Source organism: Chiroxiphia lanceolata, chromosome 8 (assembly GCF_009829145.1).
Source record: "Chiroxiphia lanceolata isolate bChiLan1 chromosome 8, bChiLan1.pri, whole genome shotgun sequence".
NCBI classification, from domain to species: Eukaryota; Metazoa; Chordata; class Aves; order Passeriformes; family Pipridae; genus Chiroxiphia; species Chiroxiphia lanceolata.
The window spans coordinates 13,565,080-13,588,152 of NC_045644.1; the positions used below are offsets into that span (position 1 = coordinate 13,565,080).

The 23,073-nt window shown below is 48.6% G+C and overlaps 2 protein-coding genes across 3 annotated transcripts in view; one reads left to right on the forward strand and one right to left on the reverse strand.

The window, feature by feature from the left end:
* SUFU (SUFU negative regulator of hedgehog signaling) overlaps window positions 1-6,619 on the reverse strand; it is a 98,560-nt gene extending 91,941 nt beyond the window's left edge. The window contains exons 1-2 of one of the 2 annotated variants that reach the window (XM_032694632.1): window positions 6,402-6,619; window positions 619-753 (exon numbers count right to left, since the gene is read on the reverse strand). In XM_032694632.1, coding sequence (XP_032550523.1) covers window positions 619-753; window positions 6,402-6,583 — 317 coding nt within the window. In that variant the 5' untranslated portion in view covers window positions 6,584-6,619. The remainder of the gene's footprint in view (window positions 1-618; window positions 754-6,401) is intronic. The other variant, XM_032694633.1, reaches the window with a different exon arrangement.
* A 1,729-nt stretch (window positions 6,620-8,348) lies between these two features.
* ACTR1A (actin related protein 1A) lies at window positions 8,349-23,060 on the forward strand. Its single transcript, XM_032694469.1, has 11 exons — window positions 8,349-8,480; window positions 14,007-14,071; window positions 14,959-15,034; window positions 15,723-15,848; window positions 16,619-16,743; window positions 17,058-17,274; window positions 18,203-18,295; window positions 19,023-19,197; window positions 20,046-20,107; window positions 20,478-20,518; window positions 20,905-23,060. Exons 1-11 carry the CDS (start codon window positions 8,433-8,435, stop codon window positions 21,005-21,007), a joined length of 1,131 nt encoding a protein of 376 aa, XP_032550360.1. The 5' UTR covers window positions 8,349-8,432; the 3' UTR covers window positions 21,008-23,060.
* The last annotated feature ends 13 nt before the right edge of the window (window positions 23,061-23,073 follow it).

Genomic DNA, 23,073 nt, shown 5'->3' on the forward strand with positions numbered 1-23,073 from the left:
AGCTCACGCTGCCTGCTTGGTCTGAAACAAAATGTCTGCTAGAAACCACCCATACCAAGAAGCTAAGATAATAATTTAATTACTGGAGAAAAGACAGTCAAATAATTAGAATTTTAGGCTTCTAATACACAAATTGGCACTTTATACAGCAGCCACTGGGGTGGCAGCCTGCTGACAGTAACACTGCTGCGCCAGCAATAGCAAAAATGCCCTTACAGCAGTTTTCCAGAGGAAGGCATTTAACATGCACAGGGAGGGGTCAGGATTTAGGCGTATGACCATAACAGACTACCAAGAGTGAAAAACACAACAAGACGGACAGTTAAAAAAAAATTTCCCAACCAGTTAAAAGAAATAAAAAAAAACCCTAACAAAAAACCATTCGACTTAACACTGAAAAGAAATATATTGTATTCAAAGCCTGCAAAGGGGAACATAGAAATTCTTCTACATACAAGAACAGGCAAACCTCATCCTTTGTGAGACCAGGGCTGGGCTATTCTCAGCAGAAAACCAGCTGTTCAAATAATATGAACAGCAGGACAGGGTTTTACCTACATGGTCCCAAAATGCAACACAAAACACAACATGCAGCTACAGAACTTGAATGGCACTTACTCATGTACCCTGTTGTCTCCATACAAGTCACTTAACCCAAAGCTGACGTAGTGCCAATGCTCAGGAACATTCAGTGCTGGATTTCCCAGGTTTCTGTACATGCTAACATAGTCCAGAGGGTCAGGTCCTCCCAACCTGCATTAAAAACAGAAAGATTACTAGGTAAGTTAGTTTATTCAAGACAAATAGTAAGTCTCCACAGGTGCTACAAGAGGTTGTACAAAGACCTGGTTTTAAACACAGCTAGTGACAAAAATTAAATTAGCATCCTCTAGTTACCTCTAAAAAAAAATAATTGAGGAGAAATGTTGGGTTAAGTCCAGAATGATTCAAGGCAAAGCGCATGTGTGCAACATACTACAATGTTTTAAAAGTTTAAGCATAAAAACCTCTGGAAAATCATATTAAAGCTTCTACAAAACACAAAGAAAATTGGAAAACTGTACTAGTAAAGAGCAATAGCTGTATCTGCATTGCAACCTCTTAATTCAGTCCAGAGGCACATACCTCAAAAAAAGTGATGCTATTCCTCAAAGCAGAATTTGAAAGGGCTAAGTTTTAATGAGAGTACTCCATACTTCTGAACACAGAGAAACAAGTTAAAAGAGTGGAGGAGAAAAACATTGACTCAGAAGAATTAGCATCATAACTTGTAAAATACATCACTTGCATTAATCAAGAATGAGTAAAGAGCATCAGTGCATTCCCTACTTCAACACTAGGATGTGTTCCTTAAAATAACATTACTTAAAAGTCAATGCAGTACAGCCAGGTCACGTTAAGCAGTAATCACCACAACCTGCATCCACCCTTCCTGTTACAAGACACAGGGAAGCAAGGCCAGTGTGCCAGCAGAGAGCATGGCATGCTCCTCCTGCCACTCCTGTCACATCTGCCCGTTCAAGGCAGGACAACTCCCCACTGAGGGACACGCCACACTTGTTTGCTTGCAGTTCACTCTGTCAGTCATAAAACACCTACCACAAGTAGTTACAGAACGGTGTGAGCAGCTGTTTAACTGTTTCCTGACTACAGTTCACTTTGTTTTCAAGTAAAACTCTCAACTGCTCCAAATAAGAAAATTCAAATTAAGATGACCCTCCTTCATTGAAACCACACTAATTCCCCTCATCTGCATTGTCTGTTCAGACCCTGACACAATCATCCGCAGATTGCAGGGCACGCCTGTGCTTCCTTTGCTAGCCCTGGGGGTTTGTGTATCACCATCAGGCAGTCTCTGTGGCTAGACAGATGGATCCAGCCCTAGTGCAGAGAGACACACTATTTGAAATCCTCTGCCACCTTCTTTTGCCCAACCTTATCAAGACTGTCCAAAGTAGCATATCAGCCTGCTATATTAAAGGCTCTTTCCACGGGTGAGTTGTGCTGCCTCCCTCCTACTGCTGCAGGAAAAAAAAGCAGAGCCGTTATCTAACAAGTGACTTTCCCTAGGACAGCTTCCACCCTCTGAAGTCACGTAAGGCCACCATGGTGGTTCCAGACCAGTTCCAGTTTCCCCAGCAGGTCAGTCAAGGATGCATCCCAGGATACCGGGGCAGGACAGAGGGGATGAGTAGCCCACCCCCAGTAATGGCACAGAAGTCCATTGGTGAGGGCTACATCACAACTATGCAGCCTTCTCGTATGACAAGCAGCATCTTCATGGAGTAAAAGACAAACTGGTGAGCAAGCCCAGGGAATGCAAGTTAGAGCTCGGGATGGAACAAAGTCTGATTCTCAGTAGCCACCTGGGAAACACCCATTCTCAAAATCTAGCAATAGTTTGAAACACTCAGGAAAAAACAAGTCCCCTCTGACACACCCATTCCCCACTTGTTCCCTCTTGCCAGCACAAGGTCGCAGTGGAGGCTGGGATCTCTACCACAAACACCCATTCAGGTGGTTCTGTTCAGAGTGCGGCACCAATGCCCTGGCCAGTGCTCAGGCTCCCAGGGATCCATGATGGAAGTAGTCAAATGGAAGAAATTCCAGTCAGGACAATCACTCACTCCGAAGGAGTGGCAGTGAACAGCAGCAGCCACACACAGTTACCACCCTGACTGGGGAGACTCCAGAGCAAGGGAGATCCATACACTGACCAGCAAACCAGTGTGAGAGATTAGTGAGTGGTCAGTGTAGTTGTGTAGGATTTGCAATGAAGGGACCACCTGATAAACAACCAGCACCTCCCACATGCAGAAAACCTGCTTCCAAACTGGGTTTAGTAACACCTTAGATGTCAAATGATCCGTTCTGGAACACTGCTGACACAGGCACTCTGACATGGACAGTACACAAGACAAACCCTTACACTGCCCTTTTTCAGGACAGGAACTGTTCCACAAGTACATGCTTTTCCCTAGGGCTACTCAAAGGTATTTGTCAGGTCTGATGCAGATGGAAAGTCCTGCCTAGACACTGCACCAGGTGAGGCAGACACCTCTCTCTCACTCCTGTCAGCAGCCCTGTGTTTCCTTCCAAAGGCCAAACCTCTCTGGGCTATCCAGGAGGTGACCACAGCGATGCGGCACCAGCCCGCTCAGGGGAGCCAAATTCTGTCCTGTCCAGAGCAGACCTGGACAGAGTTCACTACCCACTGGTTTACATGCTGCTTGATGACCCAAGCAGACTGCCTTTACTCCCTGAGAAATTTGGTAGGCTTGGAAGAGAGGCAAACAAAAAGCCTGCAACGGTGGTGACTAATTAAATTTTGAAAAACATGCATCCAAGCCATAAACCTATCCCAGAACCACTGCAACTGCAGGAGCATCCAGCACGAGCTTTAAGCCAGCTACCTGGAGCACAGCTAGTAGTGTACCCAAGGCTCACCAAAGGTTAGTCAGCACAGATATTCATCCAGTTTCGGTGGCAGGTTTCACTGCTCTAAGGTTGGGCGCCACTGATGCTTATTGTGGTACATCCTCCCACCCACGGCTGCCGTGGCAGGGTTCGACCTTGAATCACAATCTACATATCAGTACATGGTTCACACAAAGAGCTGGAAGCGTTGGAGGATTTTATTAGGAAGAGCTGAACTTCAAAGCCAGAGGTACAGTACAAATTTGTTACATTCTCTATTCATGGAGCTCATTCACAAACAAGAAGGGCAGCCTCGGGGGAAACCCCCGGATTTGCATCTGCACCAAGAGTCTTCTTTTGACTGACGTTGAGAGCGCTCTGAAGTTTCTGTGGAAGTAGAAATGCAAAGCGGGTAGAGGAAACAGATCCACAATGGGAAAAAATTCAAAAATTCCCAGTTCATTCACCCTGAGAAGTCCTCAATGCATGGTTCATAGTCACTTCCCAGCAGGTGACAACAGGACTGCTTTTCACAGCTACCTTTTGACAACCCTTCAGAAGTAACCCACGATCCCCAAGTGGCTGCAGACCACAGGTCAGTGCACTGGTTTTTGAGTATAAGGCCTAAATTCAAGACAGGTGATGAAAAACCAACAGTCCAGCCCAAAGTATGCCTATTTCAAAACCTGTCACAAGGGAAAGTACATATTTGCTTGTTTCAGCAGCAATTCTATGCAACAAGATATTTCACTTAAAGATACTCAACCATGTTTTATAATAAAAGCGGACGCTGGACATCAATAGAGAAAAACTTCATCTCAGCATATGGCCTTTATAAACACAGCCAGAAACTCTTCAAAAAGATCGAACCGCAAACTCTCTCCCAAGATATGCAAAGAGCATTTAAAAAAAGACTAGTTCCATTAAATAACTCACATGGCTAAACTCCTTCATGTAATAGGCATGGAGTTCTGCAGATTCTCCAGCATTACATAGTAAGGATCTGCTCTGACACGCAAGCTGAGGACTATGATTTCAGCTACCAGAACAAAAAAAACCACCTCTGTTAACCATAGAGAAACTGATACATATAATTAAAAGCTGATTTAGTGTTACAATATTTCTCCTAAGGCAGGGAACTTAGTTCAGCAATTTCCTCTTTTAATCTAAACCAGCTAATAGCTGGCAGCTCGGGTAGAGGAGGACAGATTAGCAGAGTGAGCTGTGGCAGAAGTCATTTTACCAGACTTCACAAAACCAAGCTCCAAGTTTCACCTAACAAAGGGAGGGAAACTATGTGCAGTGTCCACATGGGCTTCACCTTGCACAAGAATTTCCTGCACAGGATAGCAGTAAGAATCTCACCTCTGGTTTCTACAAGCAAAGCTCTCGGCTCTTGCTGCTGAGTTGACAGTCGGAAGAACTACTAAGTGGAAAGTGCCAGGATAAACAGGCCTTCACTTTACTTCTTACTTGCAACCTGCCATTACTGCCAATAGCAGTTTTTCCAGTGTTTGAGCTCCAATTGCAGTGAAATCCTAATCAATCCCTTAAGCAAACAAGCAGCAATGTTTCTTCCCAAACAAGGGTCTCTGCCATTTTTCAATATATACCTAAATTTCCCTCAACCCCCACAAATCTTACATCACTCTAGTCAGTGTTGTTTTAAGCTGTTGACAGGAAAGAAGAGCTGACTCCCAAATCGAGGTGACTGGAAACTCCTCAGGATTGAATATCTGAGATTAGAAATGGGTATAAAAACAGACTGATCAGACCATCACCAAAGTACTGATGCACACAATCAGGAAAATATTTGTATTTTGAAGTCTCAGATTTGCAACATCTCGGCCCATTGTGTCAGTTTAAGTACAACTCCCCCCTAAGCAATAAGGGCTAACAGTACTGTGAAAACCAACAGGAATAGCTTGTGTGTCAAAGTAGCATCAGGGAGGATGTTATTCTGCTGTTCGTCAGGAATCTAACCAGATAGAGTTAAAATGAACTGTAAATAAAGAAGCTGAGCATTGACAAAAGTTTTTCCCAGTGGTGGAGTAGGGACTGGTCAATGTCAGGTACAGCAAACTCTCGGGGGTGACTTTATCGCACTCCTTAGGCCCAGAAGAGGCAGCTGAGCAGCAAAGTGATAGTAAAGAGCAAGAGGAACTCCTCTTCACACGAGGTTAGATGCTAGACACTTACTCCATAGCTAAACATCCGAGTACTTCCTTCATGCCACTCTCCCACATAAACAACGGCTGTTCCCGGTGTCAGACACTGTGTCAGCAGACACTGAGCAGCAGATTCATAGTCTGCGATAACACATGGCTATGCAAGGCCAAGAGGAGCTGGCACTGCCCCGTGGGCTTTACGGGTATGCACAGCGTGTGTCCGGCCTGGGGCCGAATGCGGATCACTCCGGTCAGTGCCGGCCACACTGGAACCCCAAGCTCCCGGATACAAGACAAGAGCTCGTGGTTCCTGTCCAGGAGGGGAAACTCCAGCCCCTCACCCTCTGTGGGAATCCTCCAGTGAGTAACACACACTCCCCTTTTGTACGACCTGCCCCAGCCACGGCCTTAATCAGCCACCTCTCATTCACGGACCCTTCAAATCACCCCAGAAGCCCCAGTACACCCTCCTGTCTTCACTGCAACCCTCCCTACAGCCTTACCCCTACTGCCAGTGCATCCTCCCTAGGACGCCCCCAAACACACCGCCTGGGCTCTCAATGCATTCCCAACGCCTCCATCCCATCCCGGCCACGAGAGCATCTCACCCCAAACTCTGGGTACAACTCGCGGTCCCTCTCCCCTTGCTAGGACCCTATCCAGCCCCGCGGCCTCACTCCCTGCAACGTCCCCAGCCCCACTGCTTCTCCCAACCCCGTTACTCCTCCCAAACCCTCTTCTATCCCACACAAGGCGCCGGCCCCACCGCTTCCCCCAGCTCCACGCGAGACCCCGGCCCCATCCAGGCCGCCTCACCAGTATTTGAGGATGGCGGTGACCTGGAGCGGGTTGGGCTGGTCGGGGTAGAGGCGGCGGCACTCGCCGTAGATACCGTGCAGCCCCGGCGGGAACAGCGACGGGAAGGACCCGGACGCGGAGCCCGAGCCGGACCCCGGCCCACCCGCGGGGGGCCCCCCGCCCTGCCGCACGCCCTCCATGTCCTGGAGACGACTGGTCCCGACGGATCCCGGCTGGTCCCGACCCCGCTCCGCTCCCGCCCGGCGCTCCCGGCCCGGCCCGGCCCGGCCCAAGCGGCTGCGCGGGGCCGCGGGAGGGGGGGCGGGGCCTGCTGCGGGGCGGCGTGACTGACAGCGCGGCTCGGCCAATGGTGACGCCGTGCGGGGCTCCGCCGGGAGGGGGCGGGGCTCCACCGCCCGGGTGCCGTGAGTGACAGCGCGGCTCCGCCAATGGCGGCGCGCGGCGCGGGGGGAGGCCGCGCCTCTTCTCCCTCCCTCGCACGCCACGCCGCGAGCGCGCCCTCTAGCGGCGGCGCGGGGCACCGCGAGGGGCGGGGCGAGGGGGCCACCGAGGGGCGGGGTTACGCAGGTGGGCGGGGCGATGCGATGGGTGGCGGTCGAGGGGCTCCCTCATGGGGAAGGGAAACCCGTGTGCGAAGCACAGTGTTGGTCTGGCTCGCTCCCGACCTAAAACTACACTTGCAAAGCGTGTGGTTGGTTCGTGTTTATAGTCCTATATACATACCAAATGTCTCCTGGCATTCACTGAGGTGATGCAACACTGGCCTTGAAATAAATTAAACCCCTCCACACTGCTGCCCCTCTTTTACAGTAGGTGAATGGTGAAGATCCCTACAGGTGAATATCTGAGATTAGATTCTCAGCCTGGAGAAGAGGAGACTGAGGGGAGACCTCATTGCAGCCTCCAAGTTCCTCTCTGTGGTGACCAGTGACAGGATCTGAGGGAATGTCCTGAAGTTGCCTCAGGGAGGTTTAGGTTGGAACCTTAGAAAAAGGTTCTTCATCCAGAGGGTTGTTGGGTGCTGGAACAGGCTCCCCAGGGAAGTGGTCACAGCACCAAGCCTGACAGAGTTCAAAAAGTGCTTGGATAATACTCTCGGGCACATGGTGTGACTCTTGGGGATGGATGGTCCTGTGCAGGGCCAGGAGTTGAACTCGACGATGCTTGTGGGTCCTTTCCAAGTTGGCCTATTCTGTAATTCTGTGATTGTCTGCTTGGGCTAAAGGCAGGAATGACAGGAGAAAAGCCCATATCTGCAGGAGAGATGTGGGACAGGACAGGTGAGTTCTGAATCAGCCTTCAGGTGCACTCACTGACATGGAAGTTCATTTTAATTAATTTCAAGACCCCATGTTTCAGTCATCGATCATTTCAAATGCTTTTAGAACATGTAGCCAATGGAAAACAACAGGAAACACATTGTTCAACACCAAAATACCTGTGATGTGCACCCTTTATGCCAGCACTTCTTTTGTGGTTGCCGTGCCTCAAAAATGCAGAGAAACTGGCATTTCTCGGAGGCAACAGATGTGTTAGGAACAGCAGTTTGTAGAGATAATTCCATGAAATGATGGGACAATAAAACACTTTCCTTAGTCATAGATGCCCTCTTCAGAAGTTGATGGGATCACCTTTTTCTCCCTTCTTATTAGAAAAAATTAGCGTGCAAAAATCTATTAGGTGGAAACCCGCCAATTGTGATGTAGCGTTTTTGGTGGAAGTGCCCAGTTCCCCCTTGGACCGCAACATCCATCGGTTTCCCGTCCGCGGATATGTCCAGAGCGTTTCCTTTTTCCGAACTCCGCCTCCCGGCGCGCCCCTCTCCCGGCGTCGGACTACAACTCTCGGCATGCTCCGCAACAGGAATGTAGCATCACCGAGCGTCGCTTTGCGCCGGACTACAACTCCCGGCAGGCGCCGCGGCCGCGGGAATACATCACCCAGGCGGCGCCGCGCCCCCGCTCCGCGCGTGCGCCGCCGAGGGCTGGGCTGTTGCTCCCTGACGGGCGGCTGCGGCGGGTCCTCGCCATGGAGTCCTACGACGTGATAGCAAACCAGCCCGTCGTGATAGACAACGTGAGTGCAGCCGCCCGCGCGTCCCGGGACCGGGGGGAGCGGGGAGGGCCCGCAATCCCTTTGTCATCGGGGCTGGCCGCGCCCCGCCCGCCGCCGCCCCCCCCCCCCCCCCCCCGACCGGCCCGGCCGCCGCCTCTGGCCCTCGCAGAGCGCCGCACGGCGTCCTCGGGGGGCGGGGCCGCCGCGCCTCGGCGCGCCGAGATTGGCTGGGGCGGCTGCCAGTCACCCGCGGCGGGGCCGCTGCCCCGCGTTTGGGGGGCGCAGCCCCCGCCACCGCCGGGCTACCACTGGCGGGGAGGGGCGGCGCGCCCCCATTGGCTGCGGCGGCTGTCAGTCAGCGGGGCGACCCGCTGGTACCTGCCGGAGCGGGGCGGGACCGCCGCGGCAGCACCTGCGCTCATTGGCAGTGGGGGCTGTCAGTCACGCGGGGCTGCCCCGGCCCCGCCCCGCCGCTCTTTGTGCCGGGGGGACAATGGGGGTGCTGGGCCAGGCTGTGGCCGCACTCCCGGCGTGCTCTGCGGCGGGATATGGCCGGGGGTCCAGCGGGCTCCTGTCAGGCCTTGGGTGGACCCCCACGCGCTCTGGGGGTCCCCGCTCCTCCCGTGGCCTGTGCGGGGCGTGGAGCCCTGCATCCAGGTCCCCATCACAGCCCCAGCGGAGGGGAATACACCCCCACTACTGCACTTCCTCCAGTGCATCCAGCACGGTGGTCACAGTAGGGGAGTGCCGCTCCCAAGGCCTGGATTTCTGTGCTCCTGAAGGATCTGCTCCCAGCACGGATTGCATCAGCTGTGGTTTGACAGCGTGGTGTGGTGTTGCAGATGGCTGCTCCAAGCTGATGATACTGCTCATTAGCACAAAGCAGACATGCACCTGTGTCGGCAATAGCTCGGCTGGAGATGAATGACAGTGATTCCATGCCTGGTACTTCTGGGTCCAGTTCTGATTTGCCTCATCCAAGCTGGCCTCCCAGGAGGCAGGACCATCCAGGAAAGGGTGGGAGGACGTATCTTGGAGGGAACCTCCTCCAGTGTAGTGAGTCACAAGTCCACGCTCCTCCCTTCTGACCTCTACTGCCAGGGATTCAGGTTTTGTTGTTTTGAAGGGTCAGTATTGTGCTCCGTTCTATCTCCAAAAGCTTAATTTCTGCTGAATCTTTTTGCTGTATGACATATGGACCTGCTAGCCTGGTACTTCTGAATTTATTGCTTTATGTCCCCATAAAGTGAATGATTGTAGGTGTTCTCAGATCAAGCCAGTTATTCTTCTGACCCCTTCTTTATTATTGATCCCAATTTCCTCTCTATGCATTGAGCTCTCTGATACAGTTTTGGCGTTGTTTCTTTCCCTGGAATCATAACAGAGAGATTTAGGTTAGACACTGAAGGAAAGCATCTAATGGAAACTGAGATTAAGCAGTATAATTGACCATGTTGAGGAAAACATGTATCTCCTTTATTGAGGACATTAAAGAGTGTGTTAGGTTGATTTTTCTTAGAAATGACTGGAGCAGCACCGATCCTGCTGTGTTGTCAAGTGATTAGCTGACCATTAAAGTTATTTCTAGGCGTTCTGGTACTGTGAGGATGAGTTTGTGGAGCTATGGTCACACAGTAACAGCCTGTATCTAATTTCAGCATGTCCTCTTATTCAGCGCTATGATTGCCACCCCTGCATCAGAGCTGAAGAAGGGCTCATGTGCCAGCAGCTGACTCTGTGTCTTTTCTCATTTTATCAGCTGGTCTTATAAAAGCCAATTCTTCCTCTTGCCCCCCTGATAAGCGAGCTCCCTCCCTTCCCCTCCCTGCACAAACAGTAGAATGGAGCAGTTGTTGTGACATCTGCCTCGAACACTTGCGGGCCGTGGGCAGAGGGGCATCGTGGTGACTCTGCATTTTTGGTACTCTTTGGAGTTCAGGCAGGATGGGAAGTGGAGCTGCACAGAGCAGGTACTGCCGTTCCCACGGCTCTTCCATTACTGCTTTTCCTCAGAGAGGTGTGTGTGGGAGGGTAGGAAGGGGTAAATGAGATAGTGAGCTGGTGATCGAGCTCGATCCCCTCCAGTCCCAGCTGTGCTCTAGTATCTGTGTGTTCCAAAAGGCCATTAAAGGATGTAGCTAAAAACTCAACAAGGAGGATTTTTTCCCTTCCCTTTACCAAACAGTGCTCCGGTTTTCAGCAGGGAGAGTTTTGTAATGTACAGTGAGAGGCTGGAGCTGTACCTCAGCACAACCTTAATGCTCTTCATTGTCTAATTCTTAAGAGTTGTGTTCGTCTTGCAGTCCCAGAAGCTCTCTCTGTATGGTTTGGGAGCCCTGCTGAACCTTATGCACATGTAGATAGTTCAAAGGTGGCCTTAGAAAGTGCAGATTCCTTGACCTCTGTGAAATTATCCCTTGTTTCATAAAAAGAGGATAAAATTCGGCTTTGTAGTCTGTGGTGGCATTTAAGCAGCTGAGCTGTCAGTAAGGGCTGTTGTGTCTTTGGTTTGTTCTTGATCTTACAAAATCTGTATCTAATAAAAGAGTTTTACGACAATATAAGCGTACGCTCTCCGTAGAAAGTGCTATGCAGTAGATTGACTCTTGGTGATTTCCGTTTAAATTCATGCATCAAGATGAATGAATCCATAACTGACTGGCTACAGAGCCAGAGGATGAGGCATGTTCAGTTACTTCATGGTATTCACAAGAATTTTCCATGAATTTATCTTCCTTGACCTTTACATTTTACATCTAGCTTTTCTTCTTTTATTCTTTTGCTCATATTAAAGTAAAAAAATAAATAATAAAAAATTGGATGAAAGCTCAGGCAGGATAGTTACTGGTGGAAGCATATAAATTTGTAAATTTTCTTTTAAGTTCTAGTAAATCAGAGTTTGTAGCAGAAGGGAAGACGCATGGGTTTTTTCTTATTTGAAACAAAGATGGAAAAACAGGTCTTTAAACTTTCTGAATCAGAGTTATTTCAAAATTTAAATGTTTTCTTCACATTGTGTAGGAATCTCAAACTAGTCTATAATAAACACATTTACTCAGTGCACACATATCTGCAAAGAAGTAAAACATTTTCAAGAAAAATTGAATAGGTCAGAAAGTGCTGTCAGGTCTTTGTAGTGCGGAGATAGCAAACAGCTGTGCTTGGTTTATTCCCAGAAACTTGGAAGCACAACTGTGTTGAAGCCCCATCGTACCACATTCAAAGCAGTCACTTGTTTGTGACTCCAAGTAGGAGTTCTGAACTACCGGCACATTCATTAACTTTGAACTTCAGTATGTAAATCTTAAAATACATAACTTGCTGGGAATCTCAGCAGGACATGCTGGGTAATTTTTGGTCCAGCATAAGGAAGTTTTAGTCTCTAAATTAAAATAGGAGCATCATTGTTCTCCTGAAACCAGTTCCCAGCAGCAGACTGTGCTGGCAGCAAGATCAGTCATTATCTTGAATAAAATATTCAAGAAGTGCAATATTCTGATGTGGTTAAGTTATTGCATTCAGCTTGTTTGCTCTGAGACTTGACAAAGTATGGTACTCTTTCCCAGGTAGAGAGTTGTTTGTAAGCTATGATAAGAAAAATGAAAGCAGTAATTTTGTTTTATTCCTTGCTTCACTTTGAAGGGAGTAACCAGAAGAGAGTCTGTCTCAAGGGAACTCTTTGTAACACTTTACAGGCCAGTTTGACACTGGTATCAGTTAGTGCAGACCTTGGGATGCAACTGGAGCTGAGTCCCTCTTGCCAAGAGGGAGCAGTCCTGCCCAGATGCCGGCTTGAGTGTGTTCCTGGAGCCAGTCTGGGTGCAGGTGGTTATCAAGAGATGAGATTTCAAGCAATCTACCTTCCATATGCTTTATAACTAGCTAGGTCTGGTCTGCAGAGTGTTCCTGACACTCATCTCCTACAGATGTGTCCTGGCAAACCTGACTCTGGCGATTTCAAGGCAGGAGCACCCTGGCTCATGTGGCAGAGCACATGTGCTCTGTGCAGAGCCCGGCTTCCCGGCTGAAAATGCTGATGGAAGTAGCTTGGCAAGAAGGCGCTGGACTGTGAACAGGAGAGGCTGGGGACACCCCACATTCCTTTCTGCTGAGCCTGCTCTGGCTGGTAACCTCTGGCACTGGGATGGCGGAACCACTGCAGCCGGGGCTTGACTTGCAGAGCCCTGAGCAACTCATGTGGCCTCAGCCTCCTGACCCATGCAGAGGTGGTGAGAAGCAGAAAGCTACGGAGGAGCTGTGTTACCACTCATTTTAAAATGCTGTGGGGCAGCCCAAATGTCTTTTTGGCCTCAAAAACAGAGCAGTCCTGCTGCAGAACCCTTGAGAGTGAACAAGCACTTCACAGGTCACAGCTTTCAGTGCAAACTCACACACTTTGCTCCCAGTATGGGGTAAAGCAAAATTGCTTCTCTTTCTGCAGAAGAGCTCGCTGCCATGATAGTCTGGGATTAACAGTGAAATGGCTTATCCGAGGAGATCCTATGAAAATCTGCTCCTTACCAAACTTGGGTGTTCCTGCAAGCCTCTCATTGTTTCAAGATGTCATTCCCTTGTGCAGGGAGAGGAAATGGAGGAGGGGAAGGAGTCAGCACAGATCCAAGTTGATGATGGGGTTTCCAGGGTGCTTCCGGACAGGGACGGGAGCTGCAGGGCCAGATGCCTGGCACTGACTCCCTGCCAGGGCCTCACTGTGGCTGGTTTTATCCACTCTGTGTTTGCTGCTTTGAATGTTGTAGAAGGCTCTTTGGATTTGTGCCTTACTGACTGCCATACCTCATCTCTTCTTCCTTATTCCTTTTGAACAAGCCATATTCCATCAGTTGCATTTCCTACCTCCAGCCTTTTCCTTTGCAGTCTGACCAACACCTTTGTCCTTTCCAGACACTGGGCTAGGTTGGTTTCCAGTGTCTTTTCTGACCACATTTCTATGGCCTACCTCCTTAGTGTTAGATAGTTTATCTACCACTTGATCTTCTTTTCCCTAGTCTCCACTCAAACTGTTTCCCACAGTCCTTTCCTGCTCCCTTCTCTGACTTTATCCACCTTCCCTCCATCCTTTCCAAATTTACTTCTGAGAGGCCTGTAGCCATCACCCTCCCAATACCCCCTGAAGCTGGCAGGGTTCAGTTGCACTTCCCTGGCTTTCTGGAGTACTCTCCTCCACCCAGAGAGTATCTGAGATTGATAGAAAACTGTGGAGCATGGATTCAGCCTCCTGTGTTTCTCACAGTAGCACTGGGTGGAAGGTCTGTACAGAGCAGTGTCTGGGTGTGCGCATGGAGCAGTGCCAGGGCCCATCTGGTTGTGCTGATATTGTGTGATGTGTTGCTGCCTGTCATGCCCCTCCAGTGGCCAAGCTGCCACTTCCCATCCCCAACCCTGCCCAAAGAGTCAGTCCCTAGGGAGCTTTATTCCAAGTAGAAAGGAAGGGATCTGGCAGTGCTGATGTACTTTGCTACTCCTCTAAAACTTATGAGGATGATGGAGTGAATGATAAGCTCATGCATTTGTCTCTTGCTCCCACAGGGCTCGGGTGTGATTAAAGCAGGTTTTGCAGGCGATCAAATACCAAAATACTGCTTTCCCAACTAGTAAGTATTCTACTGGTCTTGGTAAGTTCTTAGTACTGTGTACCAATTCTCTGATACGTAGAGTGGAGGAATGGTCCAGTTTTGTAATTGGAGAAATGAATTATTCTTTTCTGCCTGCTGCAAAGAAGCATCAGGGAGAGGAGATCTCTGCTATTAAGTATTTTGAGATTTTCGGGTGGGGACACACATCATAAAAGGTGACTTATCACTTTGTCAGGTTCAACACACAACCAAACCTGTTGGATTCTTTAGACTGTAGACATAAGGAAAAGGACCTGGAAAAAGTCAAAGGTGGGATGAGAGGTGTGAAGACCTCTATATTTCTTTGGTGGTCCAGTATCTTGATTCCTGACAGACTTCCTTGGAAGTTTTCTGAGAGTTTTGCCAGGATGAAGACTGCTGGATCAAGAACTCTAATTAGTCACTGGCTTTTATTTTCAATGGAGTAGATTTTTAATGAGTAATTTTTAATTTGTGTTCTAAGCAGTGTGATCTGTAGGAGGTGGTGGGGTATGGGACCGGAATTGTCTAATCTCAGAAGCCTGCCTGAGATCATGTGGATCTAGCAGCTCAGACAGTTACTCAGTCTAGCCATGTTCATCCCAGGCACAATTGGAACAGGTAAATCCTGAGTCATCAGCAAAAATGTGGCCAGACTCAGATGGCTTGTGTCCCACCAATTAAAAACTCTCTACAGTCTGTTCTCTTCACCTCTGATTCTGAGATTAGCTTCGAGCAAACCTGTGTTTGTCTGCACCTGGTAGTGCCCCCAGACCCACCCATTGCTATAGAGAGTGTGGTTAGGACAGAGAGGAACACAGAGTACATAATGCTTTGGTGCATCTGAGCCCTCCGTAGAAACATTTATGCTCTTGTCTCTGTTCCAGTGTGGGCAGACCAAAGCACGTTCGTGTTATGGCTGGTGCTTTAGAAGGGGACATTTTCATTGGTCCAAAGGCAGAGGTAAGAACATCTGTACACTCTACTTCTCCATGTATCTCTGTATGATGCTGTAAGGAGGGGCTGTGGTTCCATGGTATCAGTGTTAGACCTGAAGAACAGAACAGATTGTCACTTCTAAGTGTGTCCAAGGTGAAGTGGGAAGCTTCATGAAATTCTTGTGCCAATCTGCTGACCTAGTTCCCAAGACCTTCTATCTCTCTCTTTTTTTTTTTTTTCCTAGGCTACTTCTAGGTCTGTATCATTACATCCCCATCTCTTTGAATGGGAACTTTAGAAATGGACCCTACTTGATTGCCTTTATCTCCCTGGCGTGGACACAAAGCTTGCTTTCCCCAGTTCTGTTTCTGTCAGCACGTAGTCATATGGTCTCACGCTTCTTGTGAACCCTCTGAAGTGCATTCCCCAGTACCACCATTTGATAGGTGTCTGTGTGTTGACTTGAAAAGTATTAGGATGGAATGTGCTCTGCAAATGTCAGACTTTTCTACTTGGTATAAAAAGGCCTTGTCTAATCTTGTGAATACTTCTCTGGGAGAGATGTTTGTGATTAATTTTCAGGTTTTTCCCTGTATGATAGAGATAAGTTATTTTGTAGTGGAATGCAAACTCGAGTCTGACATTAAATCATAGTCACAGGGCTCAGAAATGTGAGTTTCTTGATGTTCTCTTGTCCTTTCTGTTTGCTCAGGAGCACAGAGGTCTCCTTGCGATCCGATACCCGATGGAGCATGGCATAGTGAAGGACTGGAACGACATGGAGCGCATCTGGCAGTATGTGTATTCTAAAGACCAGCTTCAGACGTTCTCAGAGGAGGTGAGAGACCTCGTTATGTAACGGCACAGGTGTCATTCAGTGCATGTGTAACACCAGGAGCCTTGGAACTCTGGGACTTTTCCTTTGCCCTTCTCTCTAAATGTGTGTCTGTTGTTAAATTAGGTTCTTTCACCTCTCAGGCGGTGCTGCACAAGAAGTTCCAAGCAGAATTCCTCTCCTGATATGATGTTCTGGCCTGACTGAAAATCTGCCTTTCACATTTTCTATTCACACTCTCTAATGATTGTGCTCTAGGCCAAGTGCTTCTAACCTTTCCTGTTCTGCCTGCACATCAGGCATATCCACTCAGCAGTGACATGATTTGAAGTGAGGAAGGAGAAAACCACACACCTGTGGTCTGGAAGGATTTGACCAAAAGATTATTACATGTCTGAGAGTATAAGTTGTATAAGTAGAATAGGAATATTTCTGTCTGCTTGTACTAAGACCATGTACCTTCACCCTTTCTTAGGGTCTGTGTATTTCAGCTAATCTGACTGACTTCTGCCACTGAGAGTCTTGTTTGTCCGTCATGGGGCAGAGTTACTCACAGAGTATGATTCCTAGCAATTAAACCAGAACCCTGCTGGTCTTCCAACCTAATCAAGATTATTCACAGTCTAATACAGCTCAGTAGCTGAAATGATTCCTTTCTACCTGTCCTCTTGCACCAGTGGTTCCAAAAGTGAATAAATAAGCAGAAATTTTCAGGAACACACCCCTAGCTGCCTCCTGGTTATTGCAGCACAGCTCCTTCTTCTCTTTGCCAGCATCCTGTGCTGCTGACGGAAGCCCCCCTAAACCCGCGCAAGAACAGAGAGCGTGCCGCTGAGGTGTTTTTTGAGACCTTCAATGTGCCAGCACTGTTCATCTCCATGCAAGCTGTGCTTAGCCTGTAAGTGTCTTTCGTCTTCGATTTGTGTTTGTGGAATGTTGCCATGAAATCCATTCTTTCACAAACCAAAAAAAACCTGTAGAAGATCTCACTGATGTCTGACTTGTCCCCTTTTCATGTAAGAACTGAAACTCAGTTTCTGTAATGAAGAGTTTTCAGGAATTTGCTGAACTGTGATGAGAACTCAGTTTTCGAGGGTTTTTTTAGCCTCTGTTCATGTGAAATCTCTGCTCCCTGAGTTGAGTGTGGATGTGCTGCGTGCTTGGGCTCACTTTGAGTTGCTTGTTCTGACTTGACCCTTTGTCCCTGTGTAGCTACGCGACCGGGAGGACCACGGGAGTGGTGCTGGACTCCGGGGATGGCGTTACTCACGCGGTTCCCATCTATGAAGGCTTTGCCATGCCCCACTCCATCATGCGGATTGACATCGCTGGCCGCGATGTCTCACGCTTCCTGCGCCTCTATCTCCGGAAGGAAGGCTATGACTTCCATACCACCTCTGAGTTTGAGATTGTCAAGACCATCAAGGAGGTGATGCCCTGTCTTGTTTCTCTTTATCCAAGCGGGTATTTCTTCTCAAGGGAAGCTGTGGCTTGTGGAATCTGGCGGGAAGTGCCAGCCTACTGAGCTCTGCACCTAACTCCATTATCTACCTGGGGGAGTCTAGGGTCACTAAGATGATTAAAGGACTGGAACATCTGTTGTATGTAGAAAGGCTGAGAGAGCTTGGACTGTTGAACCATGAGAAGAGATGGTTGGGGAGGGTCTCATCAATGTATATAAATGTCTGAAGGGAGGCTGCAGAGAAAACAGAGCCAGGCTCGTTTCAGTGATGTCCAGTAATAGGACAAGATGCACAAACTGAAGCACAGGAGGTTCTGTCTGAACATAAACTTTTTCAGCGTGAGGGTAATCAAGTGTTGGCACAGGTTGTCCAGAGGGTTGCCGAGTCTCTATCCTTTGTGATGTTAAAAAGCCACCTGGACATGGTCCCAGACAGCCAGCTGTAGGGGACCTTTTTTGAACAAGGTGAGTGGACAGGATGACCTGCAGATGTCCCTTGCAGCCTCAGCCATCCTGTATTCTGGGTGAGTTATAGACAAGATCACATTAATCACTATTGAGGGGCTGTTAACATGGAGGTGAAGATGGGCTGGCGGTTTAGAATCCATTTTGCGTTTATCTGTGCTGCAGTTTCTCTGGGTCTGATGTCTTTCACTAGCGTTTGTTTACCCTTCAGGGCAAGGGTCTGCAAAATCTGTGGCAGGTAGGGACCATGACTGGGATATTGCAAGGTATTTTACCTGATGTGAGCCCAAAATGTCAGTTCTTCAACACAAAATACTGTTGAAATTGGTCTCCCCAAAGGGATACATGGATTTTGATTATTAGTGAGAAAAATATTTTACCAGAGGTATATGGGTTATCATCTCCCTCTCCCTGACTGTTTCCTCTCCAGCGTGCCTGCTACCTGTCAATAAACCCGCAGAAGGATGAGACTCTGGAGACTGAGAAGGCTCAGTACTACCTGCCAGATGGAAGCACTATTGAGGTTTGTAAGGACCACCCTGGGAGAATTCCTCATGTGAAGCACAGGGTTTCCAGAGCAGCCTTCTACCTAGTGATGGGAAATTTCATGTGGTGTTAGGTGGCAGGGAATAACTTTAAAAGACCAGAACTCATCCCAGGCTGTTGAACTGGACACTAGAATTTTTAGGGAAAGAAAACATTTTGAGAAACCTTAACAACTTCTGGAAGTCCTGAGTAAGGATGCAGCATGACCATGAGCTGTTTGAGTGCAGGCTCTGATCTAGCAAAACTTTATGCAGATCATTTGTGGAGTGTGGGTGGTTGTCAGCTCACTAAATTCAGCAGTGGTTTTATTTGTGGCTTTTGCCCTGCCTAGAATTGTTTTCTGTGCAGGAACAGTTGCTTTGATTAGTGAGTTAGGAATATTCCTCAGAAGACTGAACCCACTATAGAATAGTTGAAGGAGAGGAAATACAGGTCTTACCTCCAGTACCAGGGCTGGATTTGCTCCCTTTTTGTTAGTGACCTACTGTATAGAGCTCAGCAAGCTTCTTTGTCTCTTTTCATCTACAGAATGGAAATGGTACCCTTTGCAGGAGCAGTACTGGCATTCACTTGGGTTCTAGTGATGCAGCATGAATGTCCAGGAAACTTCATTTCTCTGAAGTTTCACCTAAGAAAGGCAGACCCAACTGTAGGCAGTGAACAGCCACATTGCTCTCTTCCCTCTGTGCTAACTTCTCTTGCAGATTGGCCCTGCCCGTTTCCGAGCCCCAGAACTCCTATTCCGGCCAGACCTGATAGGGGAGGAGTGTGAAGGACTCCATGAAGTGCTCGTTTTTGCCATTCAAAAGTCAGACATGGACCTGAGGCGAACACTGTTCTCCAACATCGTGCTGTCTGGAGGATCCACGCTTTTCAAAGGTTCCTGCCTCTTCTCTTTCTGTGGGCTGTGACATACATGATCTCTTGCTTTCTTATCATGTGAAACTGGGAAGATAACCCAGATCACCCAACTTGTCCTGTGGGGTGAGGACTGTGGGAACTCTGCTCTCTTGGGGCGGTTACTGCCTGATTTTTCTGAGTCCTCATCACAGTCTTCTGGGTATGCTAGACACCTCTGCCCTCATACATCACTTCCTGGACTTAAGAGCTTTTATTGTTTTCCTCCAATGTGTCTGCCTGTGTCAGGACTGAATACTTTTGCTGTAGCTCATGATATTTGAGGCTAGGTACCTGAAAGGCTCTTGCATCTCCTAAGGTTCCTTTAGGTCTGTAGTGTGCAAAAGAGTCCAACAGTCCTGGTCCTGCATGAAGTGTCGGCTATGTGTGTGCAGAAAGGTTTCTACCCATCCCCTCAGGGCTCAGCTGGTACTCACTGACCTAAAGATAACCCTCTGCTAGAACCCATCAGTCTATTATCCACAGGTTGACATCTCCAAATAGGTCCTGGTCTTCCCATTCAACTCCCTGTAAAAATGGGCTGTACAGAGGAGGAGTGCCTAGGGAAGGAGGAGGTCCTAGCTAAAAACCTTGTTTGCTTGACTCAAGTTGCTGCTGAGGGAGAGCCCATTGTGCCAGTGTTTGACATCTCAGTGAGACAAAATCCCATTCTCTCACTGGCTGTGTTATGTGCCTCCCTAAACTTAGTCTCTCTGTAAGATCTGGAGTGGGATATTTGAACAGGGCTACACAGGACATGTCCACATTGTTAGTGGATGGAACCTGGGATTTTGCTGAGGTACTCACATTACACATTTTGTCTTGTGTAGGCTTTGGTGACAGGCTGTTGAGTGAAGTGAAGAAACTAGCTCCGAAGGACGTCAAAATAAGGGTAGGAGCAATCTCTTGTATTTAACACTACTGCCTGTGTTGTTCTGTGACCTTGAAAGAACCTTGTTGAGAGTGCAGCTGCCATTTGCTTCGAACCAGAAATGACTTGACTGGGACAGCCCACCAATTTGCTGTTGTGATGAAAACCAGTTTGGTTTCATCACTGAGTAGGTGGCTTCTCTGACAACATGACCCCTGTCCAGGATCCTGGACCACAATGGCTGTTTCAAGGGGACTGCCCAGGTGTCTTTCTGTTGGGAGAGATCATATCTGTGTTTGCCAGGCGTTGGCTGGAGCGAAGTAGGGGCAGTGGGTCAGGGAGAGCAGACTGGAGCTCAGGAAGGTACTGACTGATTCTCTCTTTCTCCCAGATATCGGCTCCTCAGGAGAGATTGTATTCCACATGGATTGGGTACGTACTGCACAGCAACGTCTTGCTGTGGAAGGGGACTGGGGAGAGGCAGCCCATTGTCTCCGATGCTGTTGTCCCTCCTGGTGCTGTGTGTCAGGAGGGTTTTGTTGCTCAGCTGGGTGATTCTCAGTGTGTTCCTGGAGCAGCAGTCAGCAGGTCATGTGGGAGGGGGCAGCTGGTGCCAGGCTCTGTAGTGCCAGCACATTTGCAGATAGCAGGAGAGGGAGTGACTGTGCAGAGAGCCTTTCTGTCACAGGTAACTGTGAGCCTCAGCACCTTTCTCGCATGGGCAAGTGTCATGATAGAAACAGCCCATCTCTGCAGAGGAACGATGAGAGTGCCCCCAAAGTTTTCCTCTAACCCATAGCATGCCTGTCTCTCCCCAGTGGCTCTATCCTGGCCTCTCTGGACACCTTTAAGAAAATGTGGGTTTCGAAAAAGGAATATGAAGAAGATGGAGCTCGTGCCATCCACCGAAAAACCTTCTAGCCCTGGGACCTGTCCTCAGTCTCCTCCGAAGACTCACTTAAACTCGCTTTTCTGAGTCTGAGTGTCTGAGAGCTGCCTGTGTGTGTGTGTGTGCGCCAGCATGCCCCGATGTCACTGAGCAAAGACGACAGCAGCAGGAGGGTTGTATTAGTACTACTAACTTTTTTTATTTTTTTTTTGTTGGTTTTTGTTTTTTTTTCTAATGGAAAGGAGAAAGTACCAATCTGAATTTCTCCAGAACGGCCCATTCCTTTTTCATTTCAGTCCTTTATTTTCCGTATCACAATCACATCTGTCACTGTAAAACAAACAAGCAAAAACAAAGGGAACAGCTCATAGAAACTGCCTGGCAAGCCAGAAGGGAGCCAACCACTGCAGACTGCTCGTGCAGGCTTCAGTCAGCCTAACTGCAATGCCTGGATTGTCTGGAAACACATAGCTGAGACCCCATAGCTACTTCCTTCTTTAGCAGTGTCTTCTCCATCAGTAGGTTTTTGAAGTTGTTTTTAATATATTTTTTATTAAGAGAAAGCACATTCTCAACAGTTAAGCCCATTTGCCCCCACTGTTTTTGGTGTGTGAGTGCGTGTATGCGTGTGTAACTTCTTAGCCTGATGTGGGGTCTGCACCACAGCTGGAGAAGTTGGCGATAGGACTTAGTTTGTATTGCATGGAGTAGAACAAAGCAAATCTAATCAGCTATCGTTGTACTAGACGGTTATTCTCTCGTATCTTGTTTTAAATACCTTTTCTCCTCTGGAAGCAAGTGCCCCGGAATGGGCGTGAAGGCACTTGTGTGTTCCCCCTCAACCTGCCAAGATTTACAGTGCTGACTTCTCGTGTTCTTTGTAAGAGTCGAGGCTGTTTCCCTCCTTCCTGCCATGTCAGGGCAAAGGGAGCATGTATTCACAGCCAGGCATAACTCTTGTGTACTTTATCCATTCTGGGGCAAAATAATAATTGGGAAGGTGCATTGTAATGTAAAAATTGTTTTATTTATTGAAATGTCTGAGGATATCTCAAATACTGACCACAGCACCTGGGAATTATGCTTTGGGTCTTCTTTAAACACCTGTCACCCAGGTGTTCGATGTTCGCACTGCGCACCGCACACACGCTTAGCGGAACGGCCAGCCCTGCACCACCACCCCTCGCTGTTCTCTAGGAGTGCACCAAAGGAGAGGACAATTAGCTCCACCAGGAGGTTGGTTGTGAGCAGGAAGCTGTCCTGCTGGCTGTGTTCTGCTGCACTGCGGTGCCTTTCTGCTCACCTGGTGACTGCTTTGCTTCTACTGCTCTAACAGCCATGGGCAGCCTGCAGACCCGCTTGTGTTGGGGCATGCCACTGTTTCCCCTTTAGGTTTTTCTTGTGCGTTATTCGGTGCTCTTCCTCCCCCCCCCATTGTTAGTTTTCTGCAGAACCTGACAGTAGCAGTGGAGCGGGAGTTGCTTGGTGGCAGTTCCTTCCTTTCTGTTCATCACCAAACATCACCTTGGGGTTGCTCCTGGGCACAGAAATGGCATAAGAGCTGGAGGACTGCCACAGGGGTGAGGGTAAACCCCCAGCTGAGACAAATGTAAGCAGCAGGTGGTTGCCACTGCAGGAACCACATTCTTGGGGCTCACCAGTGGGCTCAGAGAGGCTGTAGGCAGGCAGTTGTGGTGATCTTTCCCAGCTGAGGCCAGGCTGCTTGTTCACCTACTCCCATCAGAGCAGACTGTTTTTTAAGCAAGAATCGTCAGTGCTCAGCCTTCTTCTGGAAAATCAGTTCCGTTCTTGCTGGTTTGCTGCAGCACACAGAGGGGAGGCAGCCAACCCCTCTTGGTTCCATGACAATGTGCGCCAGGCAGTGCCAGTGCTCTCCATCCCCCCCAGCCCCTCTGCTGGCCTTGCAGCAGCAATGCTCCATTTTGTAACCTGCAGTGACTGGACAGAACGGTGCTGTATCCAGTCTAGCGTGCGTTTGGTCTGCCTGACTGTTCCCTCGCACACTGTCCAAACCATGTTGCCTGGTGGTGCCCAGCATACTTAAATAAAATCATTCATATACAACCCTCAAGCCTCC